General features: G+C 53.2%; 2 protein-coding genes across 5 annotated transcripts in view; both read left to right on the top strand.

Annotated features, from left to right (window-relative positions):
* The window catches only part of ANKRD11 (ankyrin repeat domain containing 11), a 195,964-nt gene that overhangs the window by 151,494 nt on the left and 25,517 nt on the right, over positions 1 to 18,953 (top strand). For 2 of the 4 annotated variants that reach the window (XM_053555375.1, XM_053555384.1), the window contains exons 3-4: positions 3,561 to 3,708; positions 14,903 to 15,041. In XM_053555375.1, coding sequence (XP_053411350.1) covers positions 3,622 to 3,708; positions 14,903 to 15,041 — 226 coding nt within the window. In that variant the 5' untranslated portion in view covers positions 3,561 to 3,621. Of the gene's footprint in view, positions 1 to 3,560; positions 3,709 to 14,902; positions 15,042 to 18,953 lie in introns of those variants that run through there. The other 2 variants (XM_053555393.1, XM_053555403.1) reach the window with 2 other exon arrangements.
* LOC128561385 (keratin-associated protein 5-4) lies at positions 15,049 to 18,481 on the top strand. The gene has a single exon (XM_053555519.1). The coding sequence runs from the start codon at positions 15,388 to 15,390 to the stop codon at positions 16,510 to 16,512; it is 1,125 nt and encodes a 374-aa protein (XP_053411494.1). The 5' UTR covers positions 15,049 to 15,387; the 3' UTR covers positions 16,513 to 18,481.

The raw sequence follows: 18,953 nt of genomic DNA, 5'->3' as shown, positions 1-18,953 counted from the left end.
GAGCACAGTGATCAGGAAGCCCCAGAAGCCAGGCTGAGGCAGCCTTGGAACTTTCTAGAAGAAAGAATCCCCAGCCACAGAGACTGCCCTGTTTTAGCAGCTCTACTGAGCAGCTGCAGCCTCTTCCCAGGCTTAACAGCAGATGTGTGCATTGGCCATGGATGGGGTGGCACATCAGCCCTTCACTCTTTTAAAGCACTCACGGGAAGAGCCCAAGCCCTGAGCCTGACTTTGGAGTATGGACCAGCCTCCAGGGTTTCCCTGGGAGGTGAGGGTGCCAGTCGTCTAGCCTCATCTCTCTCTTTGGTAGCCTAGCCACTTCATGACAGAGGGAGAAGCTGACCAGCCCTACACCAGGTTGCCAGGGGGAGCAAACACAGATGGTGAGCAGAGGGTCCTGGGGGACCTGGGCACCTTCTGGGAGGGCTGAGGTGAGCAGGTTGGTGGAGGGGAGCACAGTATTGGAGGCCCCTGGCAGATGAAGGGATGGGCAGAAGGCAGGACGCCCAGCTCACCTTCAGAAACTCAGCCACACCTCACCAGCAGTCCGAGTTCCATCACCTGGGTGTGGAGAGCACTTGGAACTTCCCATCTCTGCACAGCAAGGGTCCTGGTGTGCCGGGAAGCAGTGGCTTCAGTGCTGGGCTGTTTGTGCCCACATGCCAAGCTCTGACACAAGGGTCCTAGGAGGGAAGTGGTCTTGGAGGTCTCTGCTTTCATTGTCTGAAGGTGTGTTAAGCATCTTTGGACATCACAGTCATAGCTGAGACTTAAGGAAATGCCACGTGGCACAGGCTACCTAAAGCACCTGCTGGCGTACGCGCCCCTTTCATGCTGGGGCAGGCGAGCAGGAGCACCTTCCTTGGGAGTGTTCCCATGTAATTTGCTGGTTGATGTTTCACAAAACTGGATATCTCGGCAAGTGTCTTCTGATGAGCAGGGACAGCTGCCCAGGGTTCTGGAGAAGGGGACCCAAGGGAAGCACATTCTGAGGACCCATGGTCTCCATCGTGATGGCATTGCCAGCTTTGTGGTTTGTAGACTTTTCAAAAATGGTGAGTTTGCTATCAAGGGCCACCCAGGAGGCCTTCAGGTGACACCCTCTGCACTCCACATGCACTTAGAAAAGTTATCTCTGCCAACGCTCATGGGCCGTGAGGCAGCTTTCCCAGCATGGGAGGAGGGGGTACCTCAGAGCTTGCCCCTGGGCTGAAAGCTCCAGTGGGGAGTAGCCTCCTGACTCTCCAGGGCACTGTGACATTCAGAACTGACATCACTGCTGCTACTTGTCACCAGGGCTTTTTTCTTTAAAGGCAGAGTCTCACTCTGTCACCCTAGGTTAAGTGCGGTGGCGTTATCACAGCTCACAGCAACCTCAAACTCCTGGACTCAAGTGATCTTCTTGCCTCAGCCACCCAAGTAGCTGGGACCACAGGTGCCACCACAACACCCGCCTAGTTTTTCTATTTTTAGTAGAGACAGGGGCTCACTCTTGCTCAGACTGGTCTCAAAACTCCTGAGCTCGGGCAATCTCACCCGCCTTGGCCTCCCAGAGTGCTGATGTGAGCCACTGCACCTGGCCAACTTCTATTGTTTTTAGAGGTAATTGGGTTTTGGAAGTTAGGGTGCAGCAGTTTTGGAAATAAACCATACTCTTTACACGGTTGTGTTTCTGTGGAGAGAAAGCCACCTTTCCAGGGAAGGAGAGGCTGGGACAGGGAGAACATGTCAGCATTGGAGTGAGAGGGGCTGAGAACTCTGTTCTACTAGAGAACAGTGGCAGCCAGCACAGGGACACTGACATGGCCACAGGAGCAGTGGTGGTGCCCATGCGTCCTGTACTTTGACCATGCTGAGCTGCTCCCCTCTGTCCTGCTTGGTGGTCCATAGATCCTCGTCCAGAAATAGGGTGATTGACTCTCCCATGACCACTGCTGGATTTTTCCATCCTGAGAGCAGGCAGCTAGAATTTTAATAGATTTCACTCCAAATAATCCTTAAATTTGTGCACAAGTATTGGCCCTGAGTTCCCAGACAGCTGTGAGCTTCCTCAGGGTTCCCTGAGCCACCTGCCACAAGGCCATTTCTCCAGGCTGAGACCTTCCAGGTTTGTGGGGAAATTTGGAGGAGAATGTAAACTCATAGTCTCAAGGAGAGAGAGTGAATACCAGCTCTGGCCTTAGCCATTAAAGAGTGTGGATGAAACAGCCTCCTCATCTGCACTGTGGGTGGGAATGTTGGGAAGTGGACACATTGGTCAGCCTTGGCCCTATCCCCTGCAAAACCATAGGTGTGTTCTTAGTCCCAGACAATACTTGGTGAGATTTCATCAGTTACTATGGAAAAATGAGGCAGGTTCTTGCAAAGATGTCGAAGTGTCTGAGACACGGAGCAGGTGGATGTCCTGAGTGACCTGGCAGATTTGCAGTGGAACTTGGGGAAGCTGTCTCTCAGAAGTGTTTTTGAAGAAGCCACACTTGTGGGTGAAAGGCCAGTCGGGGGCAGCAGGTGTTTCCTCCAGATGGGCATGGTGGGGTGTAGGGTTGAGGGAGAGAGCTGTAATCTGGTTTGCACGAGGTGTTTTCTGCCTATCCAGGAAGGTGACATAAATAGAGAAACAGTGGCTTTGGAAAAGGTGGGTGTGACACAGTCCTTGTTCCTCCTATGAGTGCAGCAGAAAAGCCTGAGAAGACTGGCGGGTGGGAAGCAGGTGCCCTTGATGTCTGTGCTGGACGTGGCCTGCTCACCTTACCACAGCCATGGAGGAGACCTGATTAAGGCCACAGGCCCAGAGAGGGAGGCTGGGTGCACAGGCAGGGTTTTCTGCTGGTGGGGTGGGTGCTGTGGGAACCCTTTAGGATCTGTGTGCCCTAGGGCTGTTCTCTAGTTTCTGGTACCTGGCCCTGGGTTGACTTAGCGACTGGTGCTTTAGGGGTTGGCAGGCAAGGGAAGGGTGCAGTCTCTCCTTGGCCAGTAAGTAAGCTTTGTAAGGTGCTGTGTTATAAAGTACAGAAAATAAACACCTGATCAACACAGCATGTGTCCTGCGATTTACCCAGGCCCAGGTGTGGGTCTGGCTCCCTGAGCATGAGCTGGGACTGTGGAGCCGCCAGGCACGCTCCAGGAACTCCCTTGGAGAAGCCACTGCCTCTTGTCCACCACTGTGTGTGGGACAAGTTAGCTGCTTCCTAAAATCCAGAGCTCTGGTCTTGACTTTTTTCTGCTAAAGAAAGAAGCTGCCCCGGGGTGAGTGGCATTGGCAGCCTCCACTGGAGGGTGGTGGTGTGGTCTGCTCCACCCTGTCCTGGGTGTGGCCTAGAGGTGCTTCCTGAAGAGCCCCCTTGGGCCCAGGACTGGGCGCTGCTGATCCCACCCTGGATGTAGCCCTGGCCTTGTGAGCCCCCCCCTTTGTCACCTTGAAATGCTTGCCCCCCCTGTGTGTCTCTGCTCCTCTTGCCGTGACCCCCTGGGAGGCACGTTCCAAGAGGACCCTGGTCAGGACAGGGTGACCTCGACTGGTTCCCCTAGCTCAGGTTCTCACTTTCTGTTCTCTCTTGAAGCAGCCAGTTGATGACGAGGCCATGGCGCTGTAAATGAAGACCAGGTGAGCGGAACAGAACGATGCCCAGGGGTGGGCGCTCTAAAACCCCACAGCAAGAAGAGTTTCCCCTCAGCAACGACATGGTGGAGAAACAAACTGGGAAAAAGGTAAGGCTGTGCTGTCCTCCCTCAGCACACACTGTGCTTCCTGTCCCAGGACTTGGGCTTGTCACCTCCAGTGAGGCCATCAGACGTTTGACTGCTGGAGACATTGCCTGCAGTTTGGCTGTTTCTAAGTGAGCCCACAGCAGTGCTGGGTCCTGGCATGCATGTGAATTGTGGCAGTGTCCTGGGTGTACTCAGCCCAGCAGGTACTCCCCTGGGAAGATGCTCCAGCATCGCTCAACTCTATTTATTTAGTTCTGGCTCTGTGTGCATGGACAGGCCTGGTGCTGCTCTGACAGGAGCAGGAGAATGCTGTCTAGCCACTGCAGTGTGGAGCACAGGCACACACAGGAGGGTGCACGCGGTGGGAGGCCTGAGGGGGCTGGGTGGGGCGAGCATTGGGACAGACACACTCTGCCCAGCACAGGAGGCGCAGCCCAACATGGGCATGCATGTGATTCAGGGCAAGCTTGGGGTCTATAGAGTGGCAAAGGGAGAGGACGTCATTTTTCCTATGGATCTCTCGCTGGTGGCTGACAGTCCAAGGTGTCAGGACAGTTTCTAGTTGCTGCCTTGGTTTCATCTTCCCCCAGCTCACTGGGTGGGGTCATGGAACTGGCACCAGCAGGGGGCCTGCCCTGCAGGTCAGCTCAGCCCTGAGCAGGTGAGGGTGGTCTGCACTCCCATCACTGCCTGAGGCCCTGGCTTTAGGACACTTCCCACCTAGGCCAACTGCTGCTCCTCTGGGGAAGAACCCCCAGAGAGAGCTGGAGCTATTTCCCTGAAGGGCTGGGCATGGTGTGTGTCTCCCCTTATGAACTGGACTTCCCTGCTGAGGTGTGAGCTCTGTGCTGTGCTTGCCTGGTGTGAACCAGAAATTTTTCATATTCACACAACTGATACAAGTGGAGTCCCAGGACCCTGAAACATCCTGAGAACTTTGGCACCATTGTTGTGCTAGAGTACTCTAGGAGCAAAGATGTCTGAGTCCTGCCCCTGGAAGCCCCAAGTGTGTGCGCAGAGTTTGTGAGTGAAGCAGCCTGCATGGGGCATTGCCCGGCAGCTGTTAGGACGGGACTAGTGGTGGCCAGGTTGGGGGATGCGGCCACCACACCAGTGCTTGTGGTTGCTCAGGCTGACTGACAAGCGTGCTGTCTCAGATCTTCACTGAGGAGGTGACGTTTCTTAGCTGCCTGACACTCATAATGCCGGAACTTGGGCAGCACTGTGTGCACCTGGACGTACGGGCACAGAGGCTGATCTTCAGAGTGGAGGCAGTGGCAGCCACCTCAGAGGGAGGCTGGAGAAGGCAGCCGCTGCCCGTGTCCTGGCTAACAGCCATCCCTTGCAGTGAGCTCCAGGTGGATTTGAGCTATTTCCCCGTCTGAGCTGAGCTGCCTGTCAGGGGGACATAGCCATGTTCACTCATCTGCTGTGGGAGGCTCATGGGTCTGACTTAGGGAATTTTTTTTACTGTTGTTTTCTATGCTGCCCAAGATAAAGCCAGTCATGGTATTCTTTAGTGCTGAAATGCATGTCTCAGGGGCCAGAAGCTTGGACAGAATGCTGGAACACACACTCCCAGTCCCAGCTGTGGGTTGAGACGCTCCACGGGTTGAGACACCAGGCGCAGGGCTCTAAGTATGTGTGTGACAGGGCCTGTTGTCAGGGGGTGCCTGACACAGTTTTCATCAAACTCCCCCTTTCTCAGATAGTTTCATATTATCCAAAGCAGCACGTTTTTAGATTTTTCCAAAAGATTTGTGATCTGAGTGATGTATTTGTGGGTAGCAGAGACAGGGTACCTGTTCTTCAGGGAGTTAACCTGGTGGTTCCCTGTGTTCCGTGACATCCAAAGCACAGGGGCTCCACCAGGGTCTCCCACAGGCCCCACTGCAGCATGAAATGTCCAAGCTGGAAGCAGCCCTGGCAAGACCCCCCAACTTGCTTTGTCTTTGAGGGTAGTCTCAGCCCTGAATCGGGGAGGGTAGCTGTGCTGTTCTTGACCCCCAACCCGGGCCACCCTCTAGAGGCATCAATACGCTGTGTGGAGTGGAGTGCACAGACAGCCTCTCGGCCTTGACTTTCGCATGACAGTTCCCAGAGAGTGCTGTCCAGCTGTTGTCAGCTGAGCACTCAAGCCCCTGTTGGGAATGCACATCCTCAGGCCTGCCCAGACCAGTAGGGCAGGCAGCAGCGCTGAGGTGGGCAGTGCCACCGTGTTTAACAAGTCTCCAGGTGGCGGGTGTACCAATCTGAGAGTCCCGTCTCGGTGGAGAATCCCAGTCTGTGGCCAGGCTCTTCCCTCCCTAGAAGTGGGTCCGTGGCTAAGAGTGGCCATGTCAAGGTGCACGGGGAGGGTCTGGCAGGGGCATGACCAGTGTGGCCTTGGCTTCCTCCTGTGGTCTCACGGGTAGGTCCTGGGTAAAGTCTGCACCCAAAATGGAGTCAGTGTGGCCATAGGTTCCATCCCCCCACGTGGGAGGAATAGGTGTCTGATGGTGAGACCTCAGAAGGGCAGAGGCAGCCTGGCCCAGCTGGTTATCAGCCCTTCCCAGGCTTCCTTTGTGGCACAGAAGCCCAGCCATGTCCCAGATGCATTTCTGGAGAGTAGGTGTCTGCCTTTGGGATTTCTGTCTGTCTCTCTACCAGGGCAGAGAAGGAAATGGGGAAACGTTGTCAAGGAAGCAGGATGTGCCAGGCTTGCCTCCTCTTCTGCTCCCAAACCAGCCCTGGAACTGAGAGAACAGGGGGCACTCCCTAGGAGCATGTGGAGACTTCTGCTGGCTTGTTGTTGCAGGCTATCACCACCCCTCTGTGTCCAGCCCCATGCACCATGCCACCCCCTGACTCCATCACTCCTCCCTGTGCAATGTGTACTCTCAGGATGCATCTGCTGTCCCGGTCTCCTCCCTCCAAAGGGTGGCTCTGAAGGAGGGATTCTGTCACTGTTCCCAGCCTCTCCTGTGTGCTGTCTGCACTCCACGCCCACTAGTATCACTGTGGGCACCGCAGGTTCCCAGTGACATTCAGGGAGCACAGGTCTGGCCAGGTGCAGTGGCTCCCGTCCGTAATTAATCCCAGCACTCTGAGAGGCTCTGGCAGGTGGATCCCTTGAACTCAGGAGTTTGAGAACAGGCTGAGCCAGAGTGAGACCCCATCTCTACTAAAAATAGAAAAACTAGCTGGGTATTATGGTGGGCACCTGTAGTCCCAGGTACTCGGGAGGCTGAGGCAGGAGGATCACTCGAGCCCAAATGTTTGATGTTGCTGTGAGCTGTGATGCCATGACATTCTACCCAGGGTGACAGAGTGAGACTTTGTCTCAAAAAAAAAAAAAAAAAATTCATATGAAAATTCAAAGGAACAGGCTCAGAGCCCACAGCTCAGTTAGGGTGCCAGCCACATACACTGGGACTGGCAGGTTCAAACCCAGCCTGGGCCAGCTAAACAATGACAGTTGTAACCCAAAAATGGCCAGGCGTTGTGGCAGGTGCCTATAGTCCCAGCTGCTTGGGAGACTGAGGCAAGAGGATCACTTAAGCCCAAGAGTTTGAGGTTGCTGTGAGCTATGATGTCACAGTACTCTACCAAAGGCGACATAGTGTCTCCAAAAAAAAAAACAAGAAAGAAAGATAATTCAAAGCACCTATAATAGAATAACCACTTTGGAAAAGCAGAACCAAACTTGCAGGCTGAGGCAGTGTGATGTCAGGGGCAGCAGGAGGACTGTGTGTGTTGTCCTGTGCGTTGATGAGTCGAGCAGGGCACAGCCACATACAGGCCCCACGCAGTCCTCTGAGTCTCCACAAGGGTTTTCAAGGCTGCATGTGTAGGACAAGGGGATCCTTTCAGCAATCAGAGCTGGAGGGATTGGACTGGCATGTCTGCTGTTCTCGGGTGGGGTGTTTTCATTCTGACTAGGTTCTTTTGCTGTTGGCTGTTCATAGAGAAGGGCTGACTACAGTTGGGCTTCCAGAGGCCATGTTGAATGGACCATTTTTCAAGCAATGTGCTGAGTCCTCAGCTGCCTGAGGGGCCGTGGCCACCACTGTGGGGTTTTTAGAGCACACCAGGCTCTGACTGAGTTCTTGTCACAGGTTGGATTTAATGTTTAGCATAATGTTTAAGATATCAGCATTCAGGAGATGAAAATGTTTTTTGATGAATGTGCAACTCCCCTCTTGCTTGTATGGAGAGCCAGAGTGGCTGGCCTGGCCCCACTGCTTTGGCCAGGAGCTCTTTCTGTGAAATATAAAAACCAAGGATAGGCGTGGGCCAGGCCCCAGTGGCCAGCTCGTTTTCCTGAGCTCCTCTGCAAAGGCCAGCATGCCTTGAGGAGCTGGCCTTGGAGCACAGACATCAACATCATATTCACTGCCTTGTCTAGTGAGAAGAGGGAGAAGCAGGAGGCGCTGCAGTCCCCAGTGAATGTGTGCCATGTTCAGGTGACCGTCAACACTCGGAAACCATGGCTCACCTCATTGGCCCCCCTCCCCTTCCCCACGGGGACCATCAGTGCTGCCAACTCCTCCCCATCCAGCTCCCGGGGAGTGGGGTCTTCACGGTACAGAATGGGCCAAGTGATACCATCTGACCTCAATTTAATGGCTGAAAACTTGGAGCAAGAAAATGAGAAGGAAGCTGCCTGTAGAGACAGCCCAAAGGATGATTCAAAGACCTTATTCCTATGCACAATTAATAGTACAAGCAATTGGGTGGCACCTGTGGCTCAGAGAGTAGGGCACCGGCCCCATATACTGAGGGTGGTGGGTTTGAACCCGGCCCCGGCCAAACTGCAACAACCAAAAAAAAAAATACTGGGTGTTGTGGCTGGTGCCTGTAGTCCCAGCTAGTTGGGAGGCTGAGGCAAGAGAATCGCCTAAGCCCAAGAGCTGGAGGTTGCTGTGAGCTGTGACACTACGGCACTCTACTGAGGGCGACAAAATGAGACTCTATCTCAAAAAAAAAGAAAAATTAAAAATAGTACAAGCAGCAGTGGCGCCTGTGGCTCAAAGGGGTAGGCTCCCGCCCCATATGCCGGAGGTGGCGGGTTCAAACCCAGCCCCGGCCAAAAACTGCAAAAAAAAAAAAAAATAGTACAAGCAATTATAATGGCTCCTGATAAACAGCTCACCCTAAATGGAATTTACACGTACATGACGAAAAATTAACCCTACTGCAGGACTACGGACAAGGGCTAGCAGCCTTCCATTCACCACAATTTCTCTCTGAATCGTTATTTCATCAAAGTACTGCATTGCCAGGAAGAACCAGGCAAAGGCTCATTGTGGAGGATAGATCCTGCCTCTGAAAGCAAATTAATAGAGCAGATTTAGAAAAAGATGGCCTAGGGCATGCCTTGCTTTAGAACCCCTCTGGGACCCATGTCTTCTAGGCACCCGGCCTCTCCCAGTCACGCTGGGGCGCTGTGTTCTTACTCCAGCAGGCCCAGACCCTCGACTCAGAGCCTGTCCAGGGGAGGTTCACGGGCACCCCTAGAGCCTGAGCCTGGCACCTCACAACCCAAACTCGCTGTCATCCAGGAAGCTCGGTTTGCACAGAGAGCACCAGGATCAGCTCCGCCCAGCCAGCCAGTCTTCATGCTATTCAGCGACAGCTGACGGTGGTTAAGCCCATCACACGGTTGGAGCCCCAGTGACCACTCCAGCCTCCCAGCTGCCCGTTGTGCAGACAGTTTAGATTGGTCGCCAGCATGGCTGGACTGGCCCCAGCAAATACACTGCTGCGGGATAAGCCATGGTCACCAGGCGGCTGTGCTGGAGCCCCCTTTCCCCTAGGTGGAGCCACAGGAGAAAGGAGATCACAGGGAAGTGAAAGTAGAGCCTAGTCCCAGATCAGCCACAGTCGCTGTCACAGACCACCCCTGTCCAGACGTCATCATAGTACAACAGGCACCTCTAGGTCAGCACTAGCTACCCATAAAAACTGTGGCTCAAGGGAGTAGGGCGCCGGCCCCATATACCAGAGGTGGTGGGTTCAAACCTGGCCCTGGCCTAAAACTTAAAACAAACAAAAAAAACTGTAACATGAAATGGGATTCATATGGTACCAATCCATATGCACAGTGAGCCCTCTGCACATGCTAGCGACCCACACGTCAGCATCAGCCTCCCTGCCCATAAAGCTCCAGAATCATTACCAGCTAGAGCAGCCAGAGCAGAAGCCGCTCAAAACCCAGGACAGTGATAGTATCGTCATCACCCCAAGCATGGACACTCCACGGGCAGCTGCAAGGGAGAAGGGTGTCCAAAACTAGCATCTGGGAGAGCTTTCTTACTTGAAAAATATCGACTTTGTGCTGCCAAAAGGAGCCATTGCCTCTCTTTGTGGGGTAGAGGGCCCTGCGGTTGGACTTCACCTCTCAGGACTGAAAACACAAAACCCAGGTGGCCTTAAAGCTCCTTAATTTAAAGACAGAAGTCACATTTGAACAAAACACACACAACAAAACTGATTCTGAGATGGTGGCTCTGCTGCCAAGCACTCACCATGCCGCTGCCTCTGGGCGCAGCTGCTAACTACAAATAAGAAAACTCCGGGGCCTTCCTCTGGACCAGACTGCGTGTAGGGATGGTGGGCAGCGCCTGGTGAGTGGGCCTCGGGGACTAGGGCCCTTCCAGAGGCCGGGAAGGACCTCACAGGACCCGCCGGTTGTACTGGGAGACCAGACAGTATTTTGTTGCTCTCATGTGAAATTAGAATATTTGAGGTGTACATTCTTTACACAATAATGAGGTTTTTGACATTTCACATCACTCCATTTCTGCTTTGGAAATTTTGGAATCACACAGGACTTTCATGTGGATTTCATTTGGGGAAAAGAAACAACATAATTTTGTGTTTTTGTAGTTTTCAGCCTAGCCCATGGAATGATTTACTTTTGCCTGTCATGTTAAAGTTCACATGGAGCTACTCTGTGACAGCTACAGATGTCCCACGGTAGAGCAGTTGTCTGAAGGATTTCAACACCTCTGTCTCAATTGTGGGATGGACGCAGCACTGAGACCACATGTGTGGGCCCAAGTGTGTTGGCCACGTGAGGGCCCAGGGATATGCCTGTCTCAGGGAAGAGCTGCCAGGACTCATTGAGCTGTACTTGACTGTTCTTGTTCTTGCTATTTTTTGTTGTTCCTTTGTGTTGAGTTTGGCAAAATATTTTCACTCTAAGTAAAAAGTCTCCTTAAAAAAACAAAAAAAATAAACATAATTGCCATCCAGGTGAAAAGACGTTCTGTCACCAGTGTCCCAGGAGCCATTTCAGACTGTCCTGCACAGCAGTGTCCCTCCTGCCAGGAGGCTTCTGTTCGGCTGTGCACTGTATTTGGTTCCCGGGTTTTTTCCCTGTCAGTAGTCCTCTTCTGCCCCTTGCTGTCTGAAACGTAGTGAATGCTCGGCAGTTTGTGCCTTCTGCCGGGAGCCTTGGATACCTAGCAGGACGTTGCCAAGGAGTGTACACCACACTTCCTCCACCTGTGCAGACAAGGCCAAACAGTTTGACAACATGGTTGTATCAGCCACATGCTCCTGAGTCAGGCTGCCCTGCATCCTTGGTGGGGTCACTTTAATCTGTCACTCTGGCTAGTGTGTGGGGGTATCTCATGGTTTTTCTGTTGCCCACTGTCCATGAAGTACTCTCCTGTGCTGTCTCATGTGAGCGTTGAGTCTCACTCACCTGGAGCTGATTTGTGTGTGGTGTGAGGAGGCTGTGTGTTTGCCGTCTCCCTGGGGAGCCCCACGGCCCCCCCGCCCACTGCGCGGTGTGCCAAGGACCCTGGTCCTGGGCTGAGCTTCCACCTCTGCTCGCCCTTCCCCTCCCCTCGATTGCTCACTGCACGGTGTACCCAGGACCCTGGTCCTGGGGTGAGCTCCTGCCTCTACTCTCCCTTCCCATCCTTTTTCCGGGATGGCCTGTTTGACGACCATAACTTCACGATCTGATACCATCGAAGCTGTTTAAATTGCTTCCCGTTTCTCAGAATTCCCTTTGCACACCTGTGCACATTTTAGGGTGTGCAGGTTGATTTCCACAGAAAGCCTGCTGGGATTCTGATGGCACACTCTGCAAAGGGCAGTTTGGGGTCTCTGCTGCTCTGACTGCACTGAGCCTATTGGCCCGAGCGTGCCGGTCCCTCTGTTTCTATGGCTTCATCGTTTTCTCTCAGCGATGTTTCAAAATTGTCTGCATTAGGGAGCTTAAGCATCTTTTATTACATTTATTCTTCTGTGGATATCTTTTAAAGTTAAGTGATTTTTTTATACCATTTCTAATTGTTTATGGTCTACAACAAGTTGTTTAATTCACTTACTAATTTGAACAATTTTATTGTGTAGTCTTTTGGAGTTTTTGGTATGTATTCATGTCCCCTTTTAGTCTGGGACTGCTGTGTTATTTCTGTTGTGGGAGGAAGGGACTGAGTCCAGTCTGATGCCAGCGGGGTCCCCGTTCCGAACTACAGCTGCCACGAGTCTCATGTGTGCTGGTGCCAGTCCCCGCACTTTAAATTATTGTGGAGTGTTCTACTCCCACACAAGGACTGATTCATCCATTTGCTCTTTTTTTTAGAGACAGAGTATCCCTGTTGCCCTGGGTAGAGTGCAGTGACATCATAGCTCACAGCAATCTCAAAGTGATCCTCCTGCCTCAATCTCCTGAGTAGCTGGGACTACAGGTGCCGCCTTGACACCTTGCTAGTTTTTTTCTGGTTTTAGTGGAGATGGGGTCTAGCTCTTGCTCAGGCTAGTCTTGAACTCCTGAGCTTAGACAATCCATCTGCCTCAGCCTCCCAGAGTGCTAGGATTACAGCCGTGAACCACCCTAGCTGGCCTCTGTTCGCCTTTCTGTACACATGAGAACTTTCCATTTCAAGGCTGAAACTCAGTGTAATCCTTCTGAAGACATTCCAACATCGGTCACGCTGAACACTTTTGACTTTTCACTGCCAGGAACATTTCTGTGCTAGTTTTGAACTGTGTGCTCACTTCCTTAACTTCATCAGGAGCTCTGCTCTGAGCTCTTGCTGCCCTGTGTCCTCCACAGCACTGGATATGTCGATCTGTTTTGTTTTGACATATCTGTTCCATTCTAGTGGAAATGCGGACATACTTGTGTTTTCCTAGTGAGGAAGGCTTCTTCAGATGTGAGCTGTCTCCTTGGGTAGTTTCTACTTGGTTAGTTTCTTTGGTAAAGTGCCTGTTCAGAGCTTCTGTTCATTTAAAAAATGGGCGGGTTTGTTTGTTTGTTTTTTCTTCAGTAGACTGAGGGTAGGTAGGTGGGTAGTCTTGCCTTGACCCTGACCTCTTCTGCACTGGGACATCCTGAAGGCCTCCGTGTTGGGATGTCCTACTGTCCTCCCGGCATGCTGGGGCTGGTAGGAGCAGTGTGGATTTATCACAGGCCCTTTTTTTTTTTTTTTTAATCACTTGTATTCTCTTTTTTTATGTAGCCATAGATCGGAATTTCTTATATCTGCTCAGCATTTTTCTGTTCATGAGGTATATTGGTTTATAATTTTGTTTTCGTGGAATAACCTTACCATGTTCTGAGGTTAGCATTATGGCAGCCTCACAAAGGTAGTTGGGGATTTCTTTTCTTTTCCCTCTTTTTCCCTCTGAGACAGGGTCTTACTAGGTTGCCCAAAATGGTCTCAAACTCCTGGCCTCAACAAACCTTCCTGCCTTGGCCTCCCATAGTGCTGGGATTATAGACTTGAGCTATTGTGCCATTGGGTATTGTTTCTTTAAATGGTTGGTGGAATCCACCAACTGGACCATGGGCTCTTGGTGGGCAGGTGTCATACGGCAGAGTGGGGTTTTCACTGTGTGCCGAGTTCTGTCCCGGGTGGACCATCGCACATCTTAGGGGAGCTGCCTGGGATAGCAACTGTGCTGTACCCTGGCACCCAGCCGAGGACCGTGGTGCAAGTGCTGTGATCTGGGCTCTGGCTCTCATGTCTGCCTGCAGCACCTCTCAGCTCCAGTAGCCCTTAGTGCTGGCAGCATGTTCTGGCTGAGATCCCTGTGAACACTCAAGGGCATGTCTGGTTAACTGCCAGGCTTGCTATGCAGTGTTTGACTAGCTACTGGAGGGTTTCTTGGCCTTGAAGCACCTGAGGGCAGCAGAGACTGAGGTGTGTTTGTTGTGCTCAACCTGGGATTCCAGGACACAGCTCGCTGCAGGGGAGCAGTGTGGTTCTGGCGATCCACCCTCCCCAGCTTGGATGGAAGTGCTCCATGGTGCACCTGGCTTAGCAGGCCTGGGTCTTCCTTGGAGCTCTGCCAGTTTGCTGAGGCACGTGGTAGCCCATGAGGGAAGGCTCTGTTTCCAGAGCCTCCTTTGGGGCTGGGCCCTACTGGTGCCACTTTTGCTCTTTGGGACAGTCCTGCCTCATGGCTGTAGCAAACCCTGCTTCCAACATGACTCACTGCCTGCTCCTGACCTGTGGGTCAGCTGCTGCACCCCTGAGGCCCTCCCTGGTTGGTTATTGGTCTGCTGTCCCAACACATGTTCTGTGTCGTCCATCCCTCAGGTAGAGATGTCCCTTGCATGGTATGCCGGCTCCCTCCTCATCCTCTGTCGGCTATGAGCTGGGTGCAGCTCTCTCTTATACAGATGGGGCCATTGAGGCACCCGGAAGGCAGGGACTGCTGGAGGGCAGCCTGGGCCCACTCCTTATAGGCCCTGGTACCCCCAACAGCCGTGCCTTCACTCGACCCAGGGTGATGCCAGAGATGTAGTGAGGGATGGGTGGAGAGTCGGACACCCCGAGAGCCGCCAGGGATGAAAAGTAGGATCACACATGTCACATTCCTTTGAGCTTTTTTAAAAAGAAGGCTCAGATCTTGTTTTTCCTCATTATTTAATCCCTCCCCAGGGGAGTAAGGGTGGGGTGGGAAGCAACGTGTGACTCTATCCACCTGCATTCTGCATTTGACCAGCAGCTCTGTGCAGCAGCAATCTCCTAAGAGTCCTTAGAGAGGAGGGATGTGGAGCGAGGGCCACACTACCACTCCTGGTCGAAGGCCCTACGGTCAGCAGCTGGGGGGTGGGAGGGCTGTGAATTGCCCAAATACAAGGTTTGTTTCTGGCAGGTGATGTGGAACCTCAGTAGGCATGAGGATTTTTAGAATTTTTAATTTGGAGGCACTTTTCTGAAAATGTTACTTTCTTTTCTAGGATAAAGATAAAGTTTCTCTAACCAAGACCCCAAGGCTGGACCGCAGTGATGGAGGGAAGGAGGTGAGGGAGCGGGCCACCAAGCGGAAGCTGCCCTTCACCGTGGGTGCCAATGGGGAGCAGAAGGACTCGGACACAGGTACCAGCCCACCCTGCTGCCCTACCTCTCCTGGCTCTGCATTAGGGCCCACAGGGTCCTGCCGCAACTGCAGACTAATAGGTGAAGACAGACCCAGTGGGCCGGCAGGGAAGCTGCACTCTGGGGATCCCATGTGGCAGAGACCTACTGCCGCGTCCATGTCTAGCCTGGGGTTCTGCATCCTATGGCCTGTCAGTCAGATAATGGGAGGGAAACGGGGTTTCCTTCAGCACTACAGAGACACCTAAACCATACTCTGATGTAGGTAGCAAGACCAGAGGTAGCCCTGACAGTGAGTGGGAGCCCACACAGTGTTCCTGAGTGAGGGTTTGGTCTGACGCCACATATGCCTGTGCCCGTGTGCGTGCCTCTGTGTGTGTGCCTTTATATGTGTACCCGTGTGTGTGCCTCTACATGGCGTGTACTCATATATGTGCCTCTGTGTACATGTGCCTCTACATGTGTGTACCCATACATGTGCCTCTGTGTGTGTATGCCCATGTGTGCCTCTGCATGCACGGACCCATGTGTGTGTGTCTGCATGCGTATCCCCATATATGTGCATCTGTGTGTGTGCCCATGTGTGCGTGCGCCTCTGTGTGTGTGCTCGTGTGCCTCTGTGTGCATGTACCTGTGTATGCACGTCTGTGTGTGCGCCTCTGCGTGCACGTACCTGTGTATGTGCGTCTGTGTGTGCGCCTCTGCGTGCACGTACCTGTGTATGTGCGTCTGTGTGTGCGCCTCTGCGTGCACGTACCTGTGTATGTGCGTCTGTGTGTGCGCCTCTGCGTGCACGTACCTGTGTATGTGCGTCTGTGTGTGCGCCTCTGCGTGCACGTACCTGTGTATGTGCGTCTGTGTGTGCGCCTCTGCGTGCACGTACCTGTGTATGTGCGTCTGTGTGTGCGCCTCTGCGTGCACGTACCTGTGTATGTACGTCTGTGTGTGCGCCTCTGCGTGCACGTACCTGTGTATGTGCGTCTGTGTGTGCGCCTCTGCGTGCACGTACCTGTGTATGTGCGTCTGTGTGTGCGCCTCTGTGTGCACGTACCTGTGTATGTGCGTCTGTGTGTGCGCGCCTCTGCGTGCACGTTCCTGTGTATGTACGTCTGTGTGGGCGCCTCTGCGTGCATGTACCTATGTATGTACGTCTGTGTGTGCGCCTCTGCGTGCGTGTACCTCTATTTGTCTGTGTGTGCGTCTCTGCGTGCATGTACCTCTGTATGTACATCTGTGTGTGTGCGCCGCTGCGTGCATGTACCTCTGTATGTACGTCTGTGTGTGTGCCTCTGCGTGCATGTGTCGTGTGTGTGCCTATTTTCGCGTGTGCCTGTATGCATGTCTCTGCGTGTGTGTGCCCCTGTGTGCATGTGCCTGTGTGTGTGTGTCCCTGCATGCATGTGTCCCTGTGTGCGTGTTTCTGTGGGGTGGTGCTACGTGGGTGTGTACTAGCACATTGGTTATGTCTTGAGCTGTTCGGGGCAAGCCTGGGCTTCCCTGGCTGACGTGAGCTTCTCACCACTTAGTGATCCCTCCCGCCCATTGGGCAGGTGTCATGTGTGGCCATTTGGTTGCAGCTAAGGGGAGGTGCAAGCCGGAGCCGCCCGCCAAGGGCCCCACCCAAGTGACTACATTCTCCTCCGTGGGTCCAGGGTGACCTCGTGTTCTTACGCCACTTCCTTCTGCTGTGATGTGCAGGCCCTAGGTCGAGGGCAGGGGACCACCACCGGTGGTAGAAGAAAAGGAAAGAAATTGTTGAAAATAGAATTTTCCAGGGAAGATCTGTGTATAAAAATGTTTGTAAGAAATGTAGCATTTTTCCTGTTACCTTTATTATCTTTATAGAGCCAGTTTTAGGAGGGGCTTTTGGTTTTGGGTGGGGGGGCGGTGGTTGAGACAGAGTCTCATTCTCTCACCCGGGGTAGGGTTCTGTGGGGTCATCACAGCTCACAGCAACCTCACACTTCTGAGCTTGAGGTATCCTCCTGCCTTGGCCTCCCAGAGTGCTGGGAGCACAGGCTTGAGCCCCTGGCCCAGCCCCAAAGCCGGTCTTGATGCACGCAGATAACTTCCTACTCGTGTGCTTTGTCCGTGTTTCAGAGCTAGACTCTGTGGTAGAGTGGTCTGATGCCTGTGTGCACGGCAACAGCTGTCCCAGGAGGCTGGTGTGTTCACAAGGCACCTCTTAAACCCATGGCTCTTCGTCAGCCATGCCCAGTACTGGGAGGCACACTGGTTGTCCCTTGCCTGGGACCTGTCTGCTTCTGTGTGGGTTTCCAGTGAGCAAGACCCTGAGCCAGGCACTCAGCCCCGCCTTACCAGAGCAGCATTGTTGGGCCTGGCACCTGCAGGATGTGGTGAGGCTCACTGGGTCTTTGCTGTCCCTGCCACCACAGGGATAGCGCTCCACAGGTTAGCTGGGGGGTTGTGATAAATGACAGGAGACTCCTGGTCCCCTGGGGCTGAGTGGGGGATATGCCCTGAAGCAGAGGGAGGCAGGGTCAGTGGCAGTGGGGAAGGGTCCTGACGAGGGCAGGCAGTGCCCCCAGTCACCCCGCATAGAGAAGTCCTATAGCACCCTCTGCCAGGAAGATACCCCTGACACTGGTCACCAGGGACCAGGTGTAGTTGGGAGGAAGCGGCTGAGCTTCCCTTTTTGAGACCACCTGGCGTCCTTGATACTGTGGAGTGGGCTGCACAAGGTCCAGTCTATGGGCAGTATGGCCTAAGTGGTGCTGTGTCAGGGCCCTCATGGCTGCCAAGAGCAACAACACATGTGGGAGTCAGAGAAGCCCAGTTAGGAGCCAGCAGCTGCCTTCCACATGGTGTCTGCCCTGCACAGCTGCCTGGCACCATGGCTGTCCAAGTAGGTGCACAGGGTCACCTGTAGATAGGCGTTTGGTCCGTGTGGGCCGAGGCCCTCACATCTGGCTCCCACATGGGCTCTGCGGCCACCTGTCTGGGAAGCGTGAGCCAGAAGGTGACACAGTCTACCTGCTCAGACCAGCCTGGGCCCAGAAGACCCTCCCATAGCTCCCCAGAGCCACCTGCCCTCCAGGGCTTCCTGCTTCTTTTAATTTTGAGACACAGTCTCACTCTGTCACCTGGGTCTTAGAGTGCTGTAGCATCGTAGCTCACAGCAACCTCAAACTCTTGGGCTGTAGCAATCCTTCTGCCTCAGTCTCTCAAGCAGCCGGCTCTACAGGCATCTGCCACAATGCCCAGCTTATTTTTCTTATTTTTGATAGACACAGGGTCTAGTTCTTGCTCAGGCTGGTCTCGAACTCCTGAGCTTAAAGTACCTACCCACATTGGCTTCCCAGAGTGCTGGGATTATAGGCTTAAGTCACTTGCCTAGCCTTTGTTTACTATTTATATGTTTTCCATAACTTAAAAATCTATGATTGAATGTAGTTGAAGGTGGTTTACATTCTGTTCATTTCTCCAGGGCTCCTGCAGAAGCCTCCAGCTTCATCATGTATTTTCCTGTGGCTCTGTCTATGGATATGAATCATCTTCTTTCTACCTAGGACCCCCAAGTGGGCTCTGCCTGTCCTTGGGCAGCCACTTGGGACCCTCAGAGAATCCCTAGACATGGGGAGCATTGTGAGCTGGCAGCAGCTCACCCTCAACTCTTGGATGTTTCTTTGGAATAAGGGGAAACACCGAGACCTCTTGTCTTGGCTTTTACTTTGTGAATGAGACTCTAGTCTCTGGGGTCTGGGTGTTCACTTAGCAGTGCTGACTTGCAGCTCACGTTCATTCAGGACTGTGTTGAGACACTCCCTGATCCCCTGAAGTTATGGCCACTCCTGGTTTCTAAGTTGAGAACAGGCTATTGTGGTGTCTCTTGTCTGGGGTCCTGGTCCTGGAAGGGCAGGGCAGCTCTGCCCTAGGCTCCCAGTACCTCCT

This window comes from Nycticebus coucang, chromosome 2, assembly GCF_027406575.1.
Source record: "Nycticebus coucang isolate mNycCou1 chromosome 2, mNycCou1.pri, whole genome shotgun sequence".
In the NCBI taxonomy this organism is placed as follows: Eukaryota; Metazoa; Chordata; class Mammalia; order Primates; family Lorisidae; genus Nycticebus; species Nycticebus coucang.
This window is presented reverse-complemented; position numbering and strand designations above follow the sequence as displayed.